The sequence below is a fragment of the Anastrepha ludens genome, chromosome 5, assembly GCF_028408465.1.
Source record: "Anastrepha ludens isolate Willacy chromosome 5, idAnaLude1.1, whole genome shotgun sequence".
Taxonomy (NCBI): Eukaryota; Metazoa; Arthropoda; class Insecta; order Diptera; family Tephritidae; genus Anastrepha; species Anastrepha ludens.
The window spans coordinates 73,771,372-73,789,300 of NC_071501.1; the positions used below are offsets into that span (position 1 = coordinate 73,771,372).

The window sequence follows — 17,929 nt, forward strand, 5'->3', positions numbered from 1 at the left end:
TTTAATCAAAAAAATTGTTATGCCTTTGTTTTTTACTGAAAAAAATTGTGTTTGTTTATTTGTTTTTGTCTGGGCTTTCTTTTTTATACTGTTTACTAAAAAAAATTGTTATGTGTTTTTTTTATTCTCATTTTTTTACCGTGTACTGCTGTTGATTACTTCACTGCGATTTTGGTAAAAACGAAAACATCGCAAAATTTGTTGACCATTTTGGCTGGCCTGTGGTCTATCTATTTGCTTAACTTAAATGCTACTTTTACGACTTCCACTTCCAATTTCGACGTAGTTTGTTTATTACACACTTGATTACTTTACGCCTTCCCTTCAATAAGCCATCCATATATTAAGTGCTTTGAAGTGATTTCCTGTAGAAAAGATAAAAGGAAGAAATATATACAAATAGTATTTACATACATACATACATAGATACACATGCAGGCATGCATATTTTTACTATAAATTAAAGAATTTGTGCCAATTAAATTTATTCTCTATTGGCATAAAGTATTTTGTTTGCTTTTATTTTGATAATCAAAATTGTCGCAACGTCATTTTATAAGGTGCCAAAAAGTTTCAACGCAAACAAACCATAAAAATTAGGAATTCCAAGAACCGTGCTTTAAAAATGCTGAAAAACAAAACTTGGAAAAATACGAACACAAACAAAAATATAATCTAAAGCAACGATGAAAGAAAAAACAAATAGTAAACAAAGAAACCAAAAAACAAATAAAAGTGGCGAGGAGAACGAAAATAAAATCAAAATTATTTAAATGAGCCAAAACAAACGCACACAAAATATGAAAACAAATTTACGTAACTTGGAATTTATAAAGTTCAAAAAGAAAGAAATTGCTAAGCTAAGCTTTTCAATATTCAAAGTGTATCACTCAGCGTTGTTTAAGCACAAACGAAGTGTAATTTATATTTTAATTTCTACAAAGACTTTTTAAGCAAAAATTAATAATTTTTCGCTATATATAGGTAGCTGATAAAGTGATTTGATGAATGGAATGAATGAATTTGATGATGGAATGGTGATGATAATGGAAAAGATATATTAATGAGTTCCTTTTAGTGCCAGGTAGACTGTGTTTTTGAACAATAAACTCGTCAGACCTAACATGGCACAGTGGAACAAATTGCAACTTGTTTTTTTTTCCTCACACATGAGCAAAATCGCTTTGCGCGCGAAACTACAAGGTGGCGCAAAAGTAATCATCCAATTTTGCATTTGAAAAACGTTTTTCCTAATTATTGTATTTTATCTGAAATCGTATAAAACTTTTATATTCATATGTTTTTAAGGGGGAACACCACTGTGATTTTTCAAAAAAAATTGATTTTTTTTTTCCTTTTTTTAAAGTAGATATATTCAAAAATATGTAAAAAATTGTAAAAAAAAAAATGTTAACTTAAAATCTTGAAAATTGACGAGTAATACCCAATGCAATAAGTGCAGGTAGTGAGTTACAACGGCCAATGAAAACTTGAAACGCGTTTTTCTCAAAACGACTTTTCTAAACACGGTGGCCTCGATTTCTCAAAGACTTATGAAGCGATTTTAATTGTGTTTTTTTTTTTTTAATTTTTGTACATGTAGGGGCTACAGTTATACATAGCCGTTTTTAAAAATTCCAAAACTTTATATTTTTTTAAGCCTTTCGAAAATAAAAAAAGGGGTAAAAACGCAAACTCATTTTTCAAACCGGCACCATTCTCTCAAAAAAAAAAAAATAAAATTTATAAAAAAACCGCCACGTACGACGATAGCCGTTGATGTATAGGTTAAGAATTTTTTTGGTTTTTTGCTTTCAGATGATTTTTCACCACCACCAGGATGCATCAGTTTTTTTTTGACGTCATTGCATTAATATTAATAACAATTGTAATTTTTATTATTTCAAAAAAAAAATTGTGTCAGTATAGTTGAATATATATTAAATAAATTATAAGTTGTCCGATCCTCAAGTAATCATCCCTACTTATAAAAAAATTTCATGAAAATCACTTAATTTTCACGCATTCACAGTGGTGTTCCCCTTAAGAATATTCACAAACACTGAGTCAAAAAAGTTGTGGCAGTAATTTTCTCTACAATATTCGCAATGTTTTCTTACGTTTGTTATTTTTGTATGCAAATATAGTTTTTATTAGAACAAAAGCAACATATTTTAAGGTTTCAAACTTTATGCAACATTAAAGAAATTGAACACAATTTCGAACTTTTTACTCCGAATTTTCAGTTTTGCTAATTTTATATCCCATTTGATTTTAGTGTAACAAAATGGATGTTTTAAGTTGCTGGAAATTCCTCTTGACATCTAATATATTTTTGTTTTGTTTTTGCTTGTACGTTTAAAGAGAAGGAAGTGAGCAGAAAAATTATCAAAAATCAACGAGAATTTTCAGTAAGTTCGAAATTCCACTTAATTCAACTAGAAATGAATGATCTCCCAAATTTATTGCCAGAAAAGAGTTTTAAAAGTCTTAGAAAAAGATTTGAAATTCTGATGAAAATTTCTTGCTTTTTCTTTTTGTTTTTAGATTCTAGGCAATGCTTTATATGTAGTGTTTCAATTTATATGACCTTTATTATACCAAAAACCGTATTCTCATTCGAAATAATGAAAAAAATGTAGCATGAAAAACATTTTAAATATTGTAAAAAATATTAGTATACCAAAACTGTGATAAACTGCTACAATAACAACATCTGTGCCAAAAATTGTTCACATAAATATCAACTCAATATATCTACATAAATATACATCTTTTTTTAAATTCCGATTTATTTTAAATTCATATTTATTTTTATCTCCAACGGAAAAACTCCTCATCGTTGCATTAATGCAAGATATCAATTCTTTCATGTAAATAATGCAATAATAAATAAAAAATTAAGGTATTTAAATAACAAACAAAAACGGCGGTGACGCCAATAATTTCCTTTCGTTACTTTATGATAAAGCGAAAGTGTCTTGGGTGGGTTTTTGTGGTCAGCTGTTGATTGACGATTTTTGACCGCACCAAAAAGAACAAAAAACAACTAAGAAACGAGGTTAAGGGAAGGGGCAGACGGCTGAGTTTAGTTTTATAGCTGCTGAAACCTGCCTTGACTTGACAATGCCGATGGCCACCCGGTCCCAAACGCGTTGATGCAGCAGATCGGGTCAGTAACCGATGCCAGCCATCATACGAACGTGCATGAAGTATGCATATGGGAATATGTATGCATAGCTGATTGTGTATTAATATGAAGGACGCGCACGTCATCGTAAAGAGAAATGCATCGAAAGCCCACAACAGATATTGTTTATATGGTTTAATTTGCATGTAATATTTTTATTATTATTATTTTTTTTTGTGTACAGCTCGCGAGATTTATAAGCGAGCGAACAGCTGTTTTCTGACATTCACTGTCACTTTCCGTTAATTGAATTGGATAATATTTTTTATTTCATTTTATTTTATTTTTTTATCTTATAGCAAAATTTTACAATTTTCCCATCTTTTTGCGGTATATGAAACATAATTTATCACTAAGCTGCAAGCATATGACATACGACAGCAGCCGTAGTCATCCCGCTTGATTACTCAGTCGCAAGTTAAAATGCGCTGTCCTTCAGCGAAAAATTTCTCTAGCATTAAGCAAAAGTTCGTTTTTAACACCAAGAACGCAAAATTGAAATATTAAAAATGTTCACTCATACACACACGCATGTAAACAATATTTGCTGGTGTAGACTTTTATGTGAGCGCATTTAAAAAATGTAAGCTTATTTTCACTTTTATCATTGCATTTATGAGTTCTGAGTTTACTTAAATTTAATTGCTTACTCGTCATTTGCTGGTTGTTCTGTTTTGTGGCGGAAGTTGTAAACTGAAAATTACGTTTTAAAATGCACCAACGCATAATAAATGTTTATAAACCTCTGGTGAGGTGGAGCATCTGCCATTTATGTACCTATGTATATTTTTGTATGTATGTATCTTTGAAGAAAGGTAGTTTTTGTCAAATTTAGTTCACACCTGAAGTAAATATTTGTTTACGTTTTAAATTTAGAATATTTTTATCATATCATTGGTGGATTTTTCGGGCGAAAATTTGTTTTATCTAACGAATAATTCGAATAATCGAAGAAATATGTACATCGTTTATGTTTGAAATCTTAATTATACAATAAATGTATATATATTTTTTTTGCTTGCGTCATCGTTCCCAGAAGGTTCAGATTCCTCATAACATTAGAAAAAGGCATAGATAGAGCTTACCTCTTAAGTCAATTTTGTGACCCCAAAATTTTAAAAGAATCTGCAGTACTGGGCTAAAGAAATCCAAATTCTTTTGGGGTAAAAGAAATCAATTATTTTTGCGTAAAATTTTTGCGCAAATGGCTGAAAACTGTTTTAATTATGGTCGATCTACGACTACCCGGTCAACTGCGATTATTTCTATGTCTATTTTAAAAGAATCTGCAGTCCTGGGCTAAAGAAATCCAAATTCTTTTAGGGTAAAAGAAATCAATTATTTTTGCGTAAAATTTTTGCGCAAATGGCTGAAAACTGTTTTAATTATGGTCGATCTACGACTACCCGGTCAACTGCGATTATTTCTATGTTTTCGGTATCGGCACCATAAACACCATTCAAAATTTCTGTGGTTTGCAATTTCGTCTCTATCAAAGAAACACTGTAAAATGTGACGAATTTTCTCTATGTTGAATTCCATTGTTCACACCTTGTAACTCACAACTGAATGAAATAAGCAAAAAGTAGCAAAAGAATTTGTTTAATATTAAATTGATATTAAATATTTCTCATTATTTTTTATAAAAAGATAGTTCATTCAATGACATGAACTATATAAATCGAAGTTTAAAAATTCTAAAATATTAAGCCGGCGGGCCAATTAGATGTCCTAAATTCAGTAGTTTTCGCCAAGTGTTGTAGGATGAGAAAAAAAAACAATTAGCCAAATGAAGTTTTGGGGATAGTTTAATATATATTTGAACTAAAAAAAAAAAGTTGAACAATCTCCAACAATATATTGTAAGCCGAGTTATCAATAGATTCCCAGAGCGCCTTGCCACTGAAGTATCCAACTTCTGTACAAGATACAACTTGCAATTTTCATCTGAAAACAAAAGAAAATTGGGAGAAACACGTAAAATTCGTATTTTTGGGGAAGGTAGAAAAAAAAGTGGTTTTTCAAGGAAAAAAAAACTCTTCAACTGGGTAAAAAAGTCGCTTAAAAAAAGTTGTTGGATGTTTTTTTTAGTTCACATAGAAGAGAAAACAATACTGAAGATAACGCATTTTGAATGAAATGGATAGCTCGTTTAGTTTTTTTGCAATCGTGTACATAAATTAGGTAAAATCGTGAAAATGAAAAGCCGAGAAAACGCGCTTCAAAGTCAACAATAAGCGCACGGTTGCTCGACGCCGCACTACGCTCGGCTCTGTAGCTCTGCAAATACTTGGAATTTAACTCTGAAAATTTGTGTCTCATGTTCTTGAATATCTAAGCTATTGATTTCAGGAAAAAAAAAAAATCGATTTTTTTGACCTTTTAATTGGCCCGCCGGCCTTAAAGAAAATTCAAAAAATGTTAATCATAATTGTAAACTTTCTAGTTAGAAATTTTTCGGGTACGCAATTTCGTAGCTCATGCAATTTCAGTACAATAAAGTGCAAATATGAACTCACTCGGAAGTCGCATTGATTTTTGGTAATTTTTCCGCATTTTCATATAAAAACCGTTGTTATATAATATAATATGATCGAAAATGCGAAAGACCATTACCAAAAAACAAAAAATATCAAAAATCAACTCAAACTTCACTTCAAACATGCACCCTATTATACTGAAATTAAATGAACTACAAAACTGCATGCCGTAAAAGTTTCTAAAAGTATGGATCAAAAAGCTTAAAATGTTGATGAAATTTTTTATAAGTTTTGTTTTGGTGTTGATCACCTCTCTCTCTCTTTATCTTTCTCCCCCACGACTTAACAGCCGAAGTTACTCTTACAATTTTGCTTCGGATGGCCAAACTTTGTAATCTAGTATCCTTGAGTTTATGCCAAAATTTTTCTTATTCTTATTCCGAATCAATCTCTGAGCTAAGAATTTTCACTTATACTTAAGAGAAGTTTGAGTATTGAACGTTGCAAACCGCAGCTCAAAATGGGAATATGATTATGCGTGAGATACGCTCTTGAACAATGGACTCAGTCGAAATTAATTTAACATTTTCAACTTTGGACTTCGAGTGACTGATTTTACATACATATACTCGTATGTATGCATGTTGTCATCGCTCCATTATCATGTAAAATTTTCATGAACAATCTTTGGTGCTTTTTAAAATGTGTGTCATGACTTAATTCTACTATACACGCTGTAAAAAGCCTTGAAATTTGTTAAGTGACGTGTTTTGTCGTTTTTTTTTTTTGGTTTAATTTGATAACGCATCACTATTTGTAGTTTTGACTATTGTTCTTTTTTTCTATGCTTATGTTGTTGCTTTTTTATTTTTTTCATATACTTATATAATGAATTTTCGTGATTGGAAGGAAGATACTCTTTATTTTCATCTAAATATATTTTTATCACGATAATTTTTGAAGATTTTAAAACGCCGCGCAATCAACGAAATCCTGTTTATATTTCACTGGTTTCTTTATATTGAGGCTTGAATATTGTATGTCTGCCTTCCATTTAAAATCCAAATTTGAGAATGCTGTGAGTTCTACGAAAAAGTGAATGTTAATGCAGACATAAAATTCTCATACATTTAAATAGCTTTTTCATATTTTTTGTGGCATTAAACGGTCGCTCAGTCAAGGTTGTCTGTACAACAGACCGACTTTTTAGAATTCAACTTGATTTGCTTCTAGTACTCGTACAGCTAGCGATTTTTAAGTATTTTCTTATTTTTGTTATCTCAGCACATTATGCTGCCATTAAAATGGTTTCATAGCTGAGCTTCTAATAAAATTATAAGTGTAGGTACTCGCTTTAAGAATGGCCAACGCTTACTCTTTGATTGTGGCAATACGAATGAATGTAGTTTCGTGTGTATGTATGCATGTAAACGATTCAGCTACACTTAGTAAAATGCACATAAATTAGCATATTTGAGTTATTGAGTTGCCGCTGCTCGGCATGCAAAGAAGAGTAATGACTTTAGCAGTCTTTGTACAACGATTGTACATATTTACCTGCATTAAGAATTTTTAGATTTTCAATTTTTTCAATTTTCTACATTCTCATTCTTCATAGGCTGTAAATAGGTAATGCTTTGCGTTTTTAAATAAAATGAATGTTTGCTATAATAGGTTTCGCATAACCGGTTTCACCGGTCAAGTTTAAAACTTATCAAATTTTAAATTTTACGTACGATTCCAAAACGAAACTTTTGCTATAAAGTATTTCATAAAACATATGAAAAATTATTGATTTTGAATGTTGTAACTTTCAGCAGTTGATGTACTTTGAAAGACTAAACAGTTTTTAATTTACATACAGCATTTTTTTCAATAAAAATACATACAATAAATGAATGCGAATAAGTAGCATTAAACCTACCAAAGGGCAAAACACGTCAAGTATATCGACCTATCATTCCTTCGATTTTAGTGAAATTTTGTGAATTCGAATTTCGAAATGTAAGTGAAATAATTATCGGAAGAGAAAGCAAAATAAAAGTATTTCTTCATAAAAAATTAAAAAAAAAAGTTGGCAAAATTTTTGATAAATTTTTTTTTAAATATTTTAAATTTTCGACATTTTCAATTACTTTTAATTAAAATCCAAACAAAAGTTTGAAATTTTTTCTTCCTATGATTGAAATTGAAATTTAGAAATGCCGATACTTAAATGCTTATGAAGAGGTAAAATATCATGGCTGAGTTTTGATCTTGACTGCGCTCGTTATTGCGAGAATGCGTGCAGAGGCTTGAACAAATAAATAAATTTGCAACACACAACTTGGTAATATCGAGTTTCAAGTCTAAAAATCTTAAGTCTACTCTCGTGAGCGAAAGTAACTTGTCAGAAATTCCTCTGTCCGTCATTAGGAATTGTTTCTCTTGTCACTGATCCATAGAATTTCGCCAGTGTTCAACGAATTTCTTCTCCTCCCAGTTTCTGAGAAATTCCTTAATGTGACCTTTGTAAGTCCACAGAAAGGTTCAGAGCCAATTCGAGACATATTTGCCCTTTTCTTAGCTTACTTACTTAACTCGAAATCGTTGCTGTGCTCCTCCACTTGTTCAATATTTTTTCGCAGATTTGCTGCAGTGCTCCATCCCTGTAATTATTCGAAAACACGTCTTCAGACTCACAGTTATTATCACGGGTCAATTGGTGAGCTCAGAAGAGTATTTCCGAGAGCTCCCTTTTTTATTTTAGAGCAGTTTTTGAAGGGGGTTTCCGCATAAAAGCTTCTGAAAAGTTCACTTCAGTTAACTAACAGATTTTCTGGTGTTGTCAAAAAAATTGTTAGCTCTCCTTTGCCTTGGAAACACGCAATGCGCGCGCGGGAGCTTCTGTGCACTTAGTAATTCTAATTACCTTTTCGACGTTTCCAGCACCAAACAAAAGGAACAAAGAATGATATCAAATTAATTTAAGATAATTTGGCAAACCTTCGCACACTTCGCCTCTCATTCCCTTGAACCAAATAATGCACCGTTAGTTAAGGTGAAATTCAAACGGTGTGCCATTTTTACTGTTATTTTTTCCCTCCTTTTATAAATTTATATATTTTTTTTATCCAATTTGCGCTCTCAATGCCACATCTCACGCTTCAGCTGCCAATTTATATTTGTATCTTAATTTCAAAAGCTATAATTTTCATAATTATAAAATCACAAGAAACTTTCGCAACAAATCACTAAGAACCGCTTGTGAATTACTCGTTTTTGACAAATTGAACATTTTGCCAAAAATTTTACGCCACTGCGAATGAGTGATGGGATGCGATTGTATCTCATTGCCATACAAACACGAAATCGCATGATTGGATTTAATGGTCGGCAATTAAAGCGATTGAAATGTGCTGCGAAATTTGTTAGTTGTCTGCTAGGAAACAAATTTAGTTGACCTTAATGCTGGATTTATCATTATTTATTTTTGTTAATTATTATATATCTGTATATTTATATTTTTTTGTTGTATTTCAATGATGAATTTATTACAATAGTTAGTGGCTAGTGGCAAGGTGTACAAATTTTTGAATTGGCAACAAGCAAAACATGCTTGAGGAAATATTGGCGAACATATGTGGAGATGAGGATTTGGGAAACTATATACATATAATGTGAGCATTAAAATGTTTAATGGATATAAATTTTCGTTGGATTAAAAAACGACTATCCTATGAAAAGGCAACAAACCAGTTAAGCAATGCCATTATTTACGTCATTCCAAACATCGACCGCTGTCAGTAAATTTTTTATAAAGGGAAATTATTTATATAAGTATATATAAAGTGGACCTTACCGAAAAAAAAGTTCGCATGGACCCATTAATCTAAAGTATATTTGCAAGGCATCGTGCAACCCGAATTTTTTTTTTAATATTTCGCCAAATCTTTGGTATTTTAATAGTCGGATCTGTGACATATCGATTTCGTTTTTTGTCTCGAGGAGAACTGTTTTTTTAGTTACAAAGTTCATTAAACCGTACTATAAACTGGTTTTGCACTTACCCATCAGATGTCAATTCCTACCACCCTAACGTACCATCCTAATGTCAGTAGATTAAAACTTGCGAAAAATCATTACATTTTTGGCTGTGGGTGTTTTCGAATCGAATGCAATTTCATTTGATTCTTTTTTATTTTGGCCGAACCAAAGATCGTCTTTGCATTTATTTATTTTTAGTTTTTAGATATTTCGTCATGTCTTCGGTATTTATAATCGGACCTTAAAGTGTGATATTTAGATTTTTTTGTCGCGAGGAGAAAATTTTTTCTGTTCCCAAGTTCATTGGCCTATAGTACCCCACTTTAGTACTAACTCTCAACCAGATCTCAATTCTCACCGCTCTGTCGTACCATTTTAACATGAATAAACTAAAGTTCGCTAAAAGTCGTTCAACTTTAAGGAAGTATTTCCTTTCAAATGCAATTTTATTTAATTCTTTTATGTGGCTGGAAGTAGGCGTTGCCTATTTATTTTTTAATTTTTTTAGATACTTCGCCATATTTTCGGCATTTATATTCGTATGTGAAAGTGTGATCGATGTTCGTGTCGCGAGGAGAATATTTTTTTTTTCCAAAGTTCATTCACCTCAACTACCTTATTCTTGTATTCACACACCCTATCTCAGTGTAACCCTTTCGCACCAGTTGCTAAACCTGTTAGCAAAAAAACTGTACATATTTTCCTTATAAATTAACCTCAAGTTTTTAGACTCCTTACGTCTAGAAAGTTGCTCCGAAGCAATTTTTATAAAAAAAAAATTATAATCTTAGCAGTGAAATATATTTAAATTTCTGTATACTCTAACAGTTTCGATATTTTTTCTTTACCCCATATCTACACTTTCTACTAAATGTGTCATAACATCCGTCAAATTTCTCTTTTGACTTTGTCCTATTTCCTCATGTAGGTACCTAATGACATCAAGCGAATCGGATCGCTGTATTGGCTCAATCATATGGCGTATTGAAATGGAAATTGAGTTGTTAAAATACAAAATGACAGCAGATGTTAAGGCACCGATGGTAAGATAGAGATGTTTTAAGGGGTTAGAGGTAGTCAGAGGGCCGAAAAAATTATGATTTTCAATAATTTTTTTTACTAGTCAATTGCTTTATTTTACAAAAATAAAAACATAGTATTAATACATCATGTGTCGACTTAACTTTAGCATAATTAAAAAAAAACTAATAATTGTAAAAGTTATCGCTGTTTAATAGAAAATCTTGTGCCTGATCGAAGCTTTTTTTTCAAAATTAACACAATAGTTTTAAGATATTATACTAAAAAAAATCCCATATTTTGAAAATTCTGACTACCCCTAAACCCTTAACAGGAACTTGCGGCCTCCGCCTGACATTTCAGATTGAACATGATCTAAGAATTTGGAGATGGGGGGTTACATAAAAATGCGCGACAACGAAAAAAAGTGTCAAAAATCAACGCGAAATTTAGACCATTTGAAATTTGCACTTTGTTATACTAGAATTGAATGAGCTATAAAACTGCGTACAAAGATTTTCTAAAACTTTGGAAAAAATTTGTATTTCTTATTGAAAATATGCCACATTTTTATAATTCGCGAATTTTGAAACTTTGCTCTGACTGGTTTTTTGTAGTATATAAAATATTTAAGAATGAAAAAAAAAGAAATAATAATAAAAAAATTAAAAGTAAAAAAATAAGTAAAAAATAAGCAAAACTTGTTAATGTGTTAAGCAATCTATTATAGCCGCTTTTTAGATTTTAAATATCATTTTTGAAATATTATATTTCAACCTCAACTAATAAAATTTTTTGATCATTTTCTATTTACAGTGCATCTGGAACAAGTGCAGTTGCGATCGATAACAAGATCGAACAAGCTATGGTAAGTGGAAATGCAAGTTTTCCTAAATAAAAAATAAGTACAATTCGATTACGATTTTTCTAAATATATAATATAAATAAAATAATATTTTGAGTGTAGCGGCCGAAAAATAGCTCTCTAATTTTGAAAAGGTTTAATTTTGACTACGCTTTTGTTTACGAATGAGGCGATATTTGAAAACAAAATTTTTGTTTAAATCCCCATACTTCCGCTTCTTCTTAAGTCCCATCTGTTTTGCTCACTACAGAATTGTTTTTCAGTTAGCCACATTTTTTTGATTAGCTACTTATAGCAATTTAGTAATTTTGTTCTTATTATTTTTTTAAATTTTTATTTCTTTTTAGAATTTCCTCATAATTTAGTATGCAAATAGTTTTAATTTTACACCTAAAGAGCCAAAACATGTTTTTGTTTTCTTTCGCATGTTGCTCTATTTTCATTTTCATTCTTCAGCCACATTAGTTTTTTTACAAAGAAATTTCCACTGAAGCAATCACAAAAGGCAAATAAAAGAAGTGCCGAAGAAATATGTCTTCCTATTAAAAATTTATTGTATACAACTTGAAAAGAATGAGTGGCCGTAAAGATTTTGCGTATTCGAATTTGACATTATGTGCCTTACTATTTCACATATCCACATGTGTATATATGTACACATTAAGCAAACGGTAAATAAGAATGAATAATACTCGAACAAAGGTGAGCTGGGCTGTGGCTGTGCCTGGTGGCCTACCTAGCATAAATTATAAAAACAAATACACGAACACATAAGCACACGTGCACGTAGTATGTGTGATCTATTGTGTAACGCAACATATATTAATTTGAGTCAAAACAACACTACGAGTACTTGTACATAGACTCACCCGACTCCCAACTGATGAGCCGCCTGCTGACAATCACACCTTCTGTGCAATATAAAATGTTGACAATGCGACATTTTGATCGTTCGATTGTCATAATAAGTGACAATGACAATAGCAACAACAACAGGTATCGTAAATATGTGCATTAAAAGTGCAGCCGGGAATAATAAATACACATACATTCATGCATACCTGTGTATGTGGCGATGCTTGTGCAGGTTCAATTTCATAGTGGCTTTAGGGATTTGTCACGTTGCAAAACGATTTGCAAATGAGTTAATTTATTGAATTTTGACATTCACTGAGAGTTGTAATTGAATAAAAAAATAAATAAATAAAATGTTGGTACGAGGGTTGATATTAACATTTCTGGCCTAAAAAAGAAAAAGTGAAAATTGGCGGTTGAATCCGATTTTTTTTTTTTTTTTTTTTTTGCAAAATATTCTCCAAGATGATCTATGCACTTGAACCAATATTCGAAGTACTTTATGCAGTCGCATTTCCAGGGCGTTTTCTAAATTGTGTAGGATCCACCGCGAACACGGATTTTTTCAAATTTTTTTATAGGTAATCATGTGCAATGCTATTGATGCTCGTCATACTGATGTCCAAGGATGCCTTAAACTCTGTTCTTGTTCAAGCATTTCGTGCACAGCATCGATATTTTCCAGCACAAATACCGATATTGGGCAACCTTAATGGAATTCGTGCACCAAAAAAAAAAAAATTACTTTGATAAAGAATGGTGCTTGCTCGCTATATAATGACTTTAGTTCATTGATGAAAATGTTTTCTTAATCCACGTCGAACATTATGAAAATTCACATTTTTACGGTTTACACGCGGTTTTTTTGCTGAGTTTAATTTTTCAAAGCCACTGTAAAACAACACTAATATGGCTAACACATTAAAATGTTCTGAGTGCGTTTATGGTAAAATGTGTCAAACTTTCCAATGAGCGCTGACAGATGGCGCTTGACAAGACTAGAAGTGCCCAGCGCCAGAAATATTATATAAATATCAACCCTCGTATTTGATTTATTTGGTTTTTACTGGTTAAATCGATCGACTGGTTAAATCCTCTGTGCAGCTGGGGTTGATGATTGCTACGCACAAATAAAGTACTGGCATTAAAATTATGTTATCGACGTGCAAACTTAAGACCATCATAAAATCCCTGTGACTTTACGAAGCGATGCAATTCTGGTATACTGTGGAAAGAAATATTTCGCGAAAAACCCAAAAAAAATGTTTACGAAATACTCCTCAAAGATTCAAATAATGGGAGATTTACACTGCGATCTATAGATTTTTGGGGCCCTCTACTCATCGGAATGTCTCATCCAAATCCAGTTTCTTGAATTAACCTGAGATAGAGCTGTATGTGCCTTTCTTCTGATCGCCCCAAAGCGGGAGTCTACTTCTTCTTCCCGCTATGGGATCGCATTCGGGAAGAAGCTGTTTGGGAGTTTCCGAGGATTGGTCGCAAAAACGGCAGCAATCGGTGAACTATATCCCTAACCTATTCCTACTTTAGATTAGGCTTTAAAGCTGGAGTCAAAAGTTTGCACCCACGGCAATCTGTTCTACGTCACCCGAAAGAGCCGAATTTTATGCGACCACTTCAGCAGCGTCCATCAAGCATTTTCGGAGAGTGTTTATGATGTCGTAATAACAACAACAACCCAGTCAACTAAGTAGCTTGATCGGCGTCTTAAATAATTACCCACTAGAGCCAATTTTTGATCAAGAATGAGATTAAATCAGAAATCGGTACAGAACGTGATGATTAACGAACCTAAAACTGATTTCGATTGCTTCTTCGTGTCCTTCTTGGATATTAAGGATCAGTATTTTGTTAAAATCTAAATGCTACGCCTACATTTCTTCCATTATCGTGGCATTACTACGAACCAGTTAGTAATCTATGTATATACTATAACAAATTAACCTAACCCACCATAACAAACTTAAGTACACTTTTTTCTTTCCTCTAACACTCTCCCTATGAAACTTCTAGAACAACTGAGCCTGAGCGGTTCTCAATCGTCCATAACTGCTGCTTTCTGCCACTTTTTCATCAATTAATACGCGCCATTTAATTTATCACTTCAGCATTTCGCATACAAATCAATTATAAACACATACTAATGCATACTTATATTATACTTACATACGAATACGAATGCGTTCAGTGTCTTTTATGAACTGAAAGCTCACAACTATACCTACATTTGTATGTACGTACGTCGTGCATACTCGTATGTGCTGACCACAAGCACCTAAAGTCCGTGATACGTTGCATTGTCAATCGAGGTTTTCCTTTCTTTTGCTGGCTGCACTTTTGGATTGCAGCCGGCGGCGTTGACTCAATTCCTCCACACAACTGCTGTTGTTGACTCGCGCGGCACTATTCATTGCTGCGGCCACAGCCGCAGAAGTTGTTATATTGGTGTGTTTGATGTGGTGTGCTTGCGGCGTTGAAAGCGTTACCGCTAAAAATAGCTGCAATGAATTCGCAATCGCAATTTAATTTAGTTCATTGGCTTAAGTTGAGTATCTGTGTCGCCAACATCAACACCGATTGCAATTCGCCAACATTGTCGACTCATGGAACATTCAACCGTCGTCCATCCATCCATCCAACCATCGGTTGGTCGATTGATTGTTGGCAGATAGGTTTGCTGCTTAGTTGGTTGGGCGGCCAGCAGGCCATTGACGGCGCTGGTGATCTCCACGTCATGGCGCATTCGACTCATTCATATCGCCTATCTTTTTTTTGTGATGTATCGCATTCTGTCTTTCATTTTCATCCAACTTGTTCTGTAAATCTTACTTTTAAATTTATGATTTCATGTTTATTAGTTGATGCGAACAAGCAGCTGCTTGCTGCTGGCTAGTTGTCTGGCTGGCTGGCTGACTGTCTTCATCGTGACATGCTGCCTAGTTTGCGCTAAATCATCTGTTAGCTACCATTCAGTTTTCCGCAATTAAATGAATGACAGCCAAGCACCACCCATGTTTATTCGTTATTGAGAAAACAAAAGCACCAAAAAGTCTAAAACGAAGAGAAAAATCGAATTGTGCGACAGAACTTTCTCAACTTGCGAGTACATACTTTAAGACACAAGCACATAGGTATAAATATGCATACATACACATATGCGCAACTTCATACGCGTATTTATATTTGCTGCTGCGAAAATAAATGATTCTAGTCATATTCGTATGTATTTCATCTGGGACTATTCAGTGCGCCGCTTCGGTAGCTTATTTTTCAAACATTTGTAGTTTTTATATGGCATACGTTTTATATGGGATATGTTTTTATATGGGCGTAAGGTTTTTATTTATTTTATTTTGTTTCTATACGAGTGCTACTATATTTTGATTTTAATTTCTGCAATTATTTGCGTCGCTTCTCAAACTTGTTGTAAGCGGACTTGAGTGTCACAAATTAATAAGAGAATTGCTGAATGCTGAAAATATTTACCAAAACGAAAGGTGTAACAGGAAAAAAATGCAAGGTATTTTTTTTGTCTATTTTATTATTATTTTTTTAGTTTCTTAAAAATCGAATTATTATTTTTAAAAATCTTAATAAGTAAAAATAATAACTCAGCATTTCGTTCATTGCTTTTGTGGTTTGTAGTTCGAAATGCACCCGTCGGAAAAAAGCGCATGCACCCCATGAGATTACGAATTTGGACATTTAATTTTTTAAATTTAATTGTAACGGATTTTCAATCAAAATATATCTCAGACTTTAACAAAACCCATATGAATCAAAATTCTAAAGTTTGTTTATATATCAGCAAAATTTCCAACCAAGTTTAGTTATAATCATTAGAAATTTTTTGTTATCGGTTTCCCTTACATTTTAGTAAAATAAAAGGAAAATTGCCTCGAAAGTTTTTTATTGATTTTTAGCAATTTTTTTTTTTTTGTTGATGGTACTACGCATTTTTTGTGTGGAGAAAAAGTTCCACTTCGTAAGCACTTCATAAAAATTTGGAAATTTGAATGAAAATTTAATGATTTTTTCTGAATTTTATACTAAAGAAAGGTGGAATATTGATGCGTTTGGCTTTTGCTAAAGAACGTACTATATTTTGATCAAAATTTAATTAAAATTAAATCAGATAAATTAAATGTCTGTGTCTGAAGTAACGCAGAAATTTGCCATAGCTCAAAAACAGCGACTTAAAAATCATGTCAAAGATGCAGCATTCAGCTTCATTTGGCAGAATCTTTCTCAAAGATGATTAACACGCACAACGTGAGGAGCCCTTATGGAGAGCGAGTAGCAATTATTTTGTAAAATGCTTCTGAAAAGAAGTTAAATTATTGTATCAAATGAGAATCACTTTTAAGTATCCTTTTAGACAAAAAAAAAATTAATAAAAATCGTTAAAAATAAAAAAAATAATAATAAAAAAAGTAAAAATAAATAAAAACAATTTAATCGCAAAGACTGCCTAGGTTGTTCAAGATTTAAAAAATTGATAGATAAGAAATAAAAAAAAAGTTGTAAATAATTTTCAATCAAGAGAGTGCCCGGGGATGTTATTTTTCTAAAAAATAGATAAGAAATTAAAAAAAATCAAAATTCTTAATCACAGATTGTCTGGCTATTCTTTTTCCAAAAAAGGATAATAAATTAAAAAAAAAAAAAAAAATTATATAAATTTTTAATCACACAGAGTGCCTGAGTTTTTTTCGACGAGTGCACATAAGCAGAAAATTAGTGCAAAATCGAATTAAAAAAAATATATATTTGTTGTCTAGTGTAATTTCATATATGTATATACCTATATATTCGACGCTAACACTCTTTATTGGATATTTGGCCGAGCTCCTTCTGCAATTTGTGGTGTGCGTCTTGATGTTGTACAAAAAAAGGAGGAACCTACAGTTAGATTTTTCAGGAGTTTTTGCATAGTATATTACAAATACACTCGAAGGTTTGGCATTGCCTGCCGAGGGACGACCGCTATTAGAAAACAGTTCTAACATTTTGTTATTCATGCAGTTGCTGGTGTTCTCAGTTTTTAACCAATGGTTTCAAATCATTGGAATAATTGCAAACTATAAAGTGGCATCGAACAAAATTGCGAATTAAAAGCCTCTAAAAGCCTTGAAGACAGGTATTTTTTTTAATTCATTTGGTTGCACACTTAAAAGTCAAACATTTTTATAGCTTTAAAGTTGCCAGTGCAAGTCCAAAATCTTTTAGGGCTTTTTCAAGTACCATAATTAATTAAAATTCTCATAGCATCTCAGCATATATATTTTTTTTTAATTTCTACATACATTTTCATAGTAAATAATGAATTTTTCGCATTTTTGCCTTTTGCATTTCATATGCGGCCTAAACCTGTTGATGCTGCATATACCTATGTTTTGCTGCTGCTCTTCTTGTAATGCTTTGAACAAGAAACAATAAATTTTTGTTTGATTCTTTCTTACATGCTTTGTT

General features: G+C 32.1%; 1 protein-coding gene across 2 annotated transcripts in view; it reads left to right on the forward strand.

The window, feature by feature from the left end:
* The window catches only part of LOC128863513 (protein bunched, class 1/class 3/D/E isoforms-like), a 168,144-nt gene that overhangs the window by 66,580 nt on the left and 83,635 nt on the right, over positions 1 to 17,929 (forward strand). For both annotated transcript variants that reach the window (XM_054102716.1, XM_054102717.1), the window contains exon 2: positions 11,533 to 11,584. In XM_054102716.1, the coding sequence (XP_053958691.1) occupies positions 11,533 to 11,584 (52 nt within the window). The remainder of the gene's footprint in view (positions 1 to 11,532; positions 11,585 to 17,929) is intronic.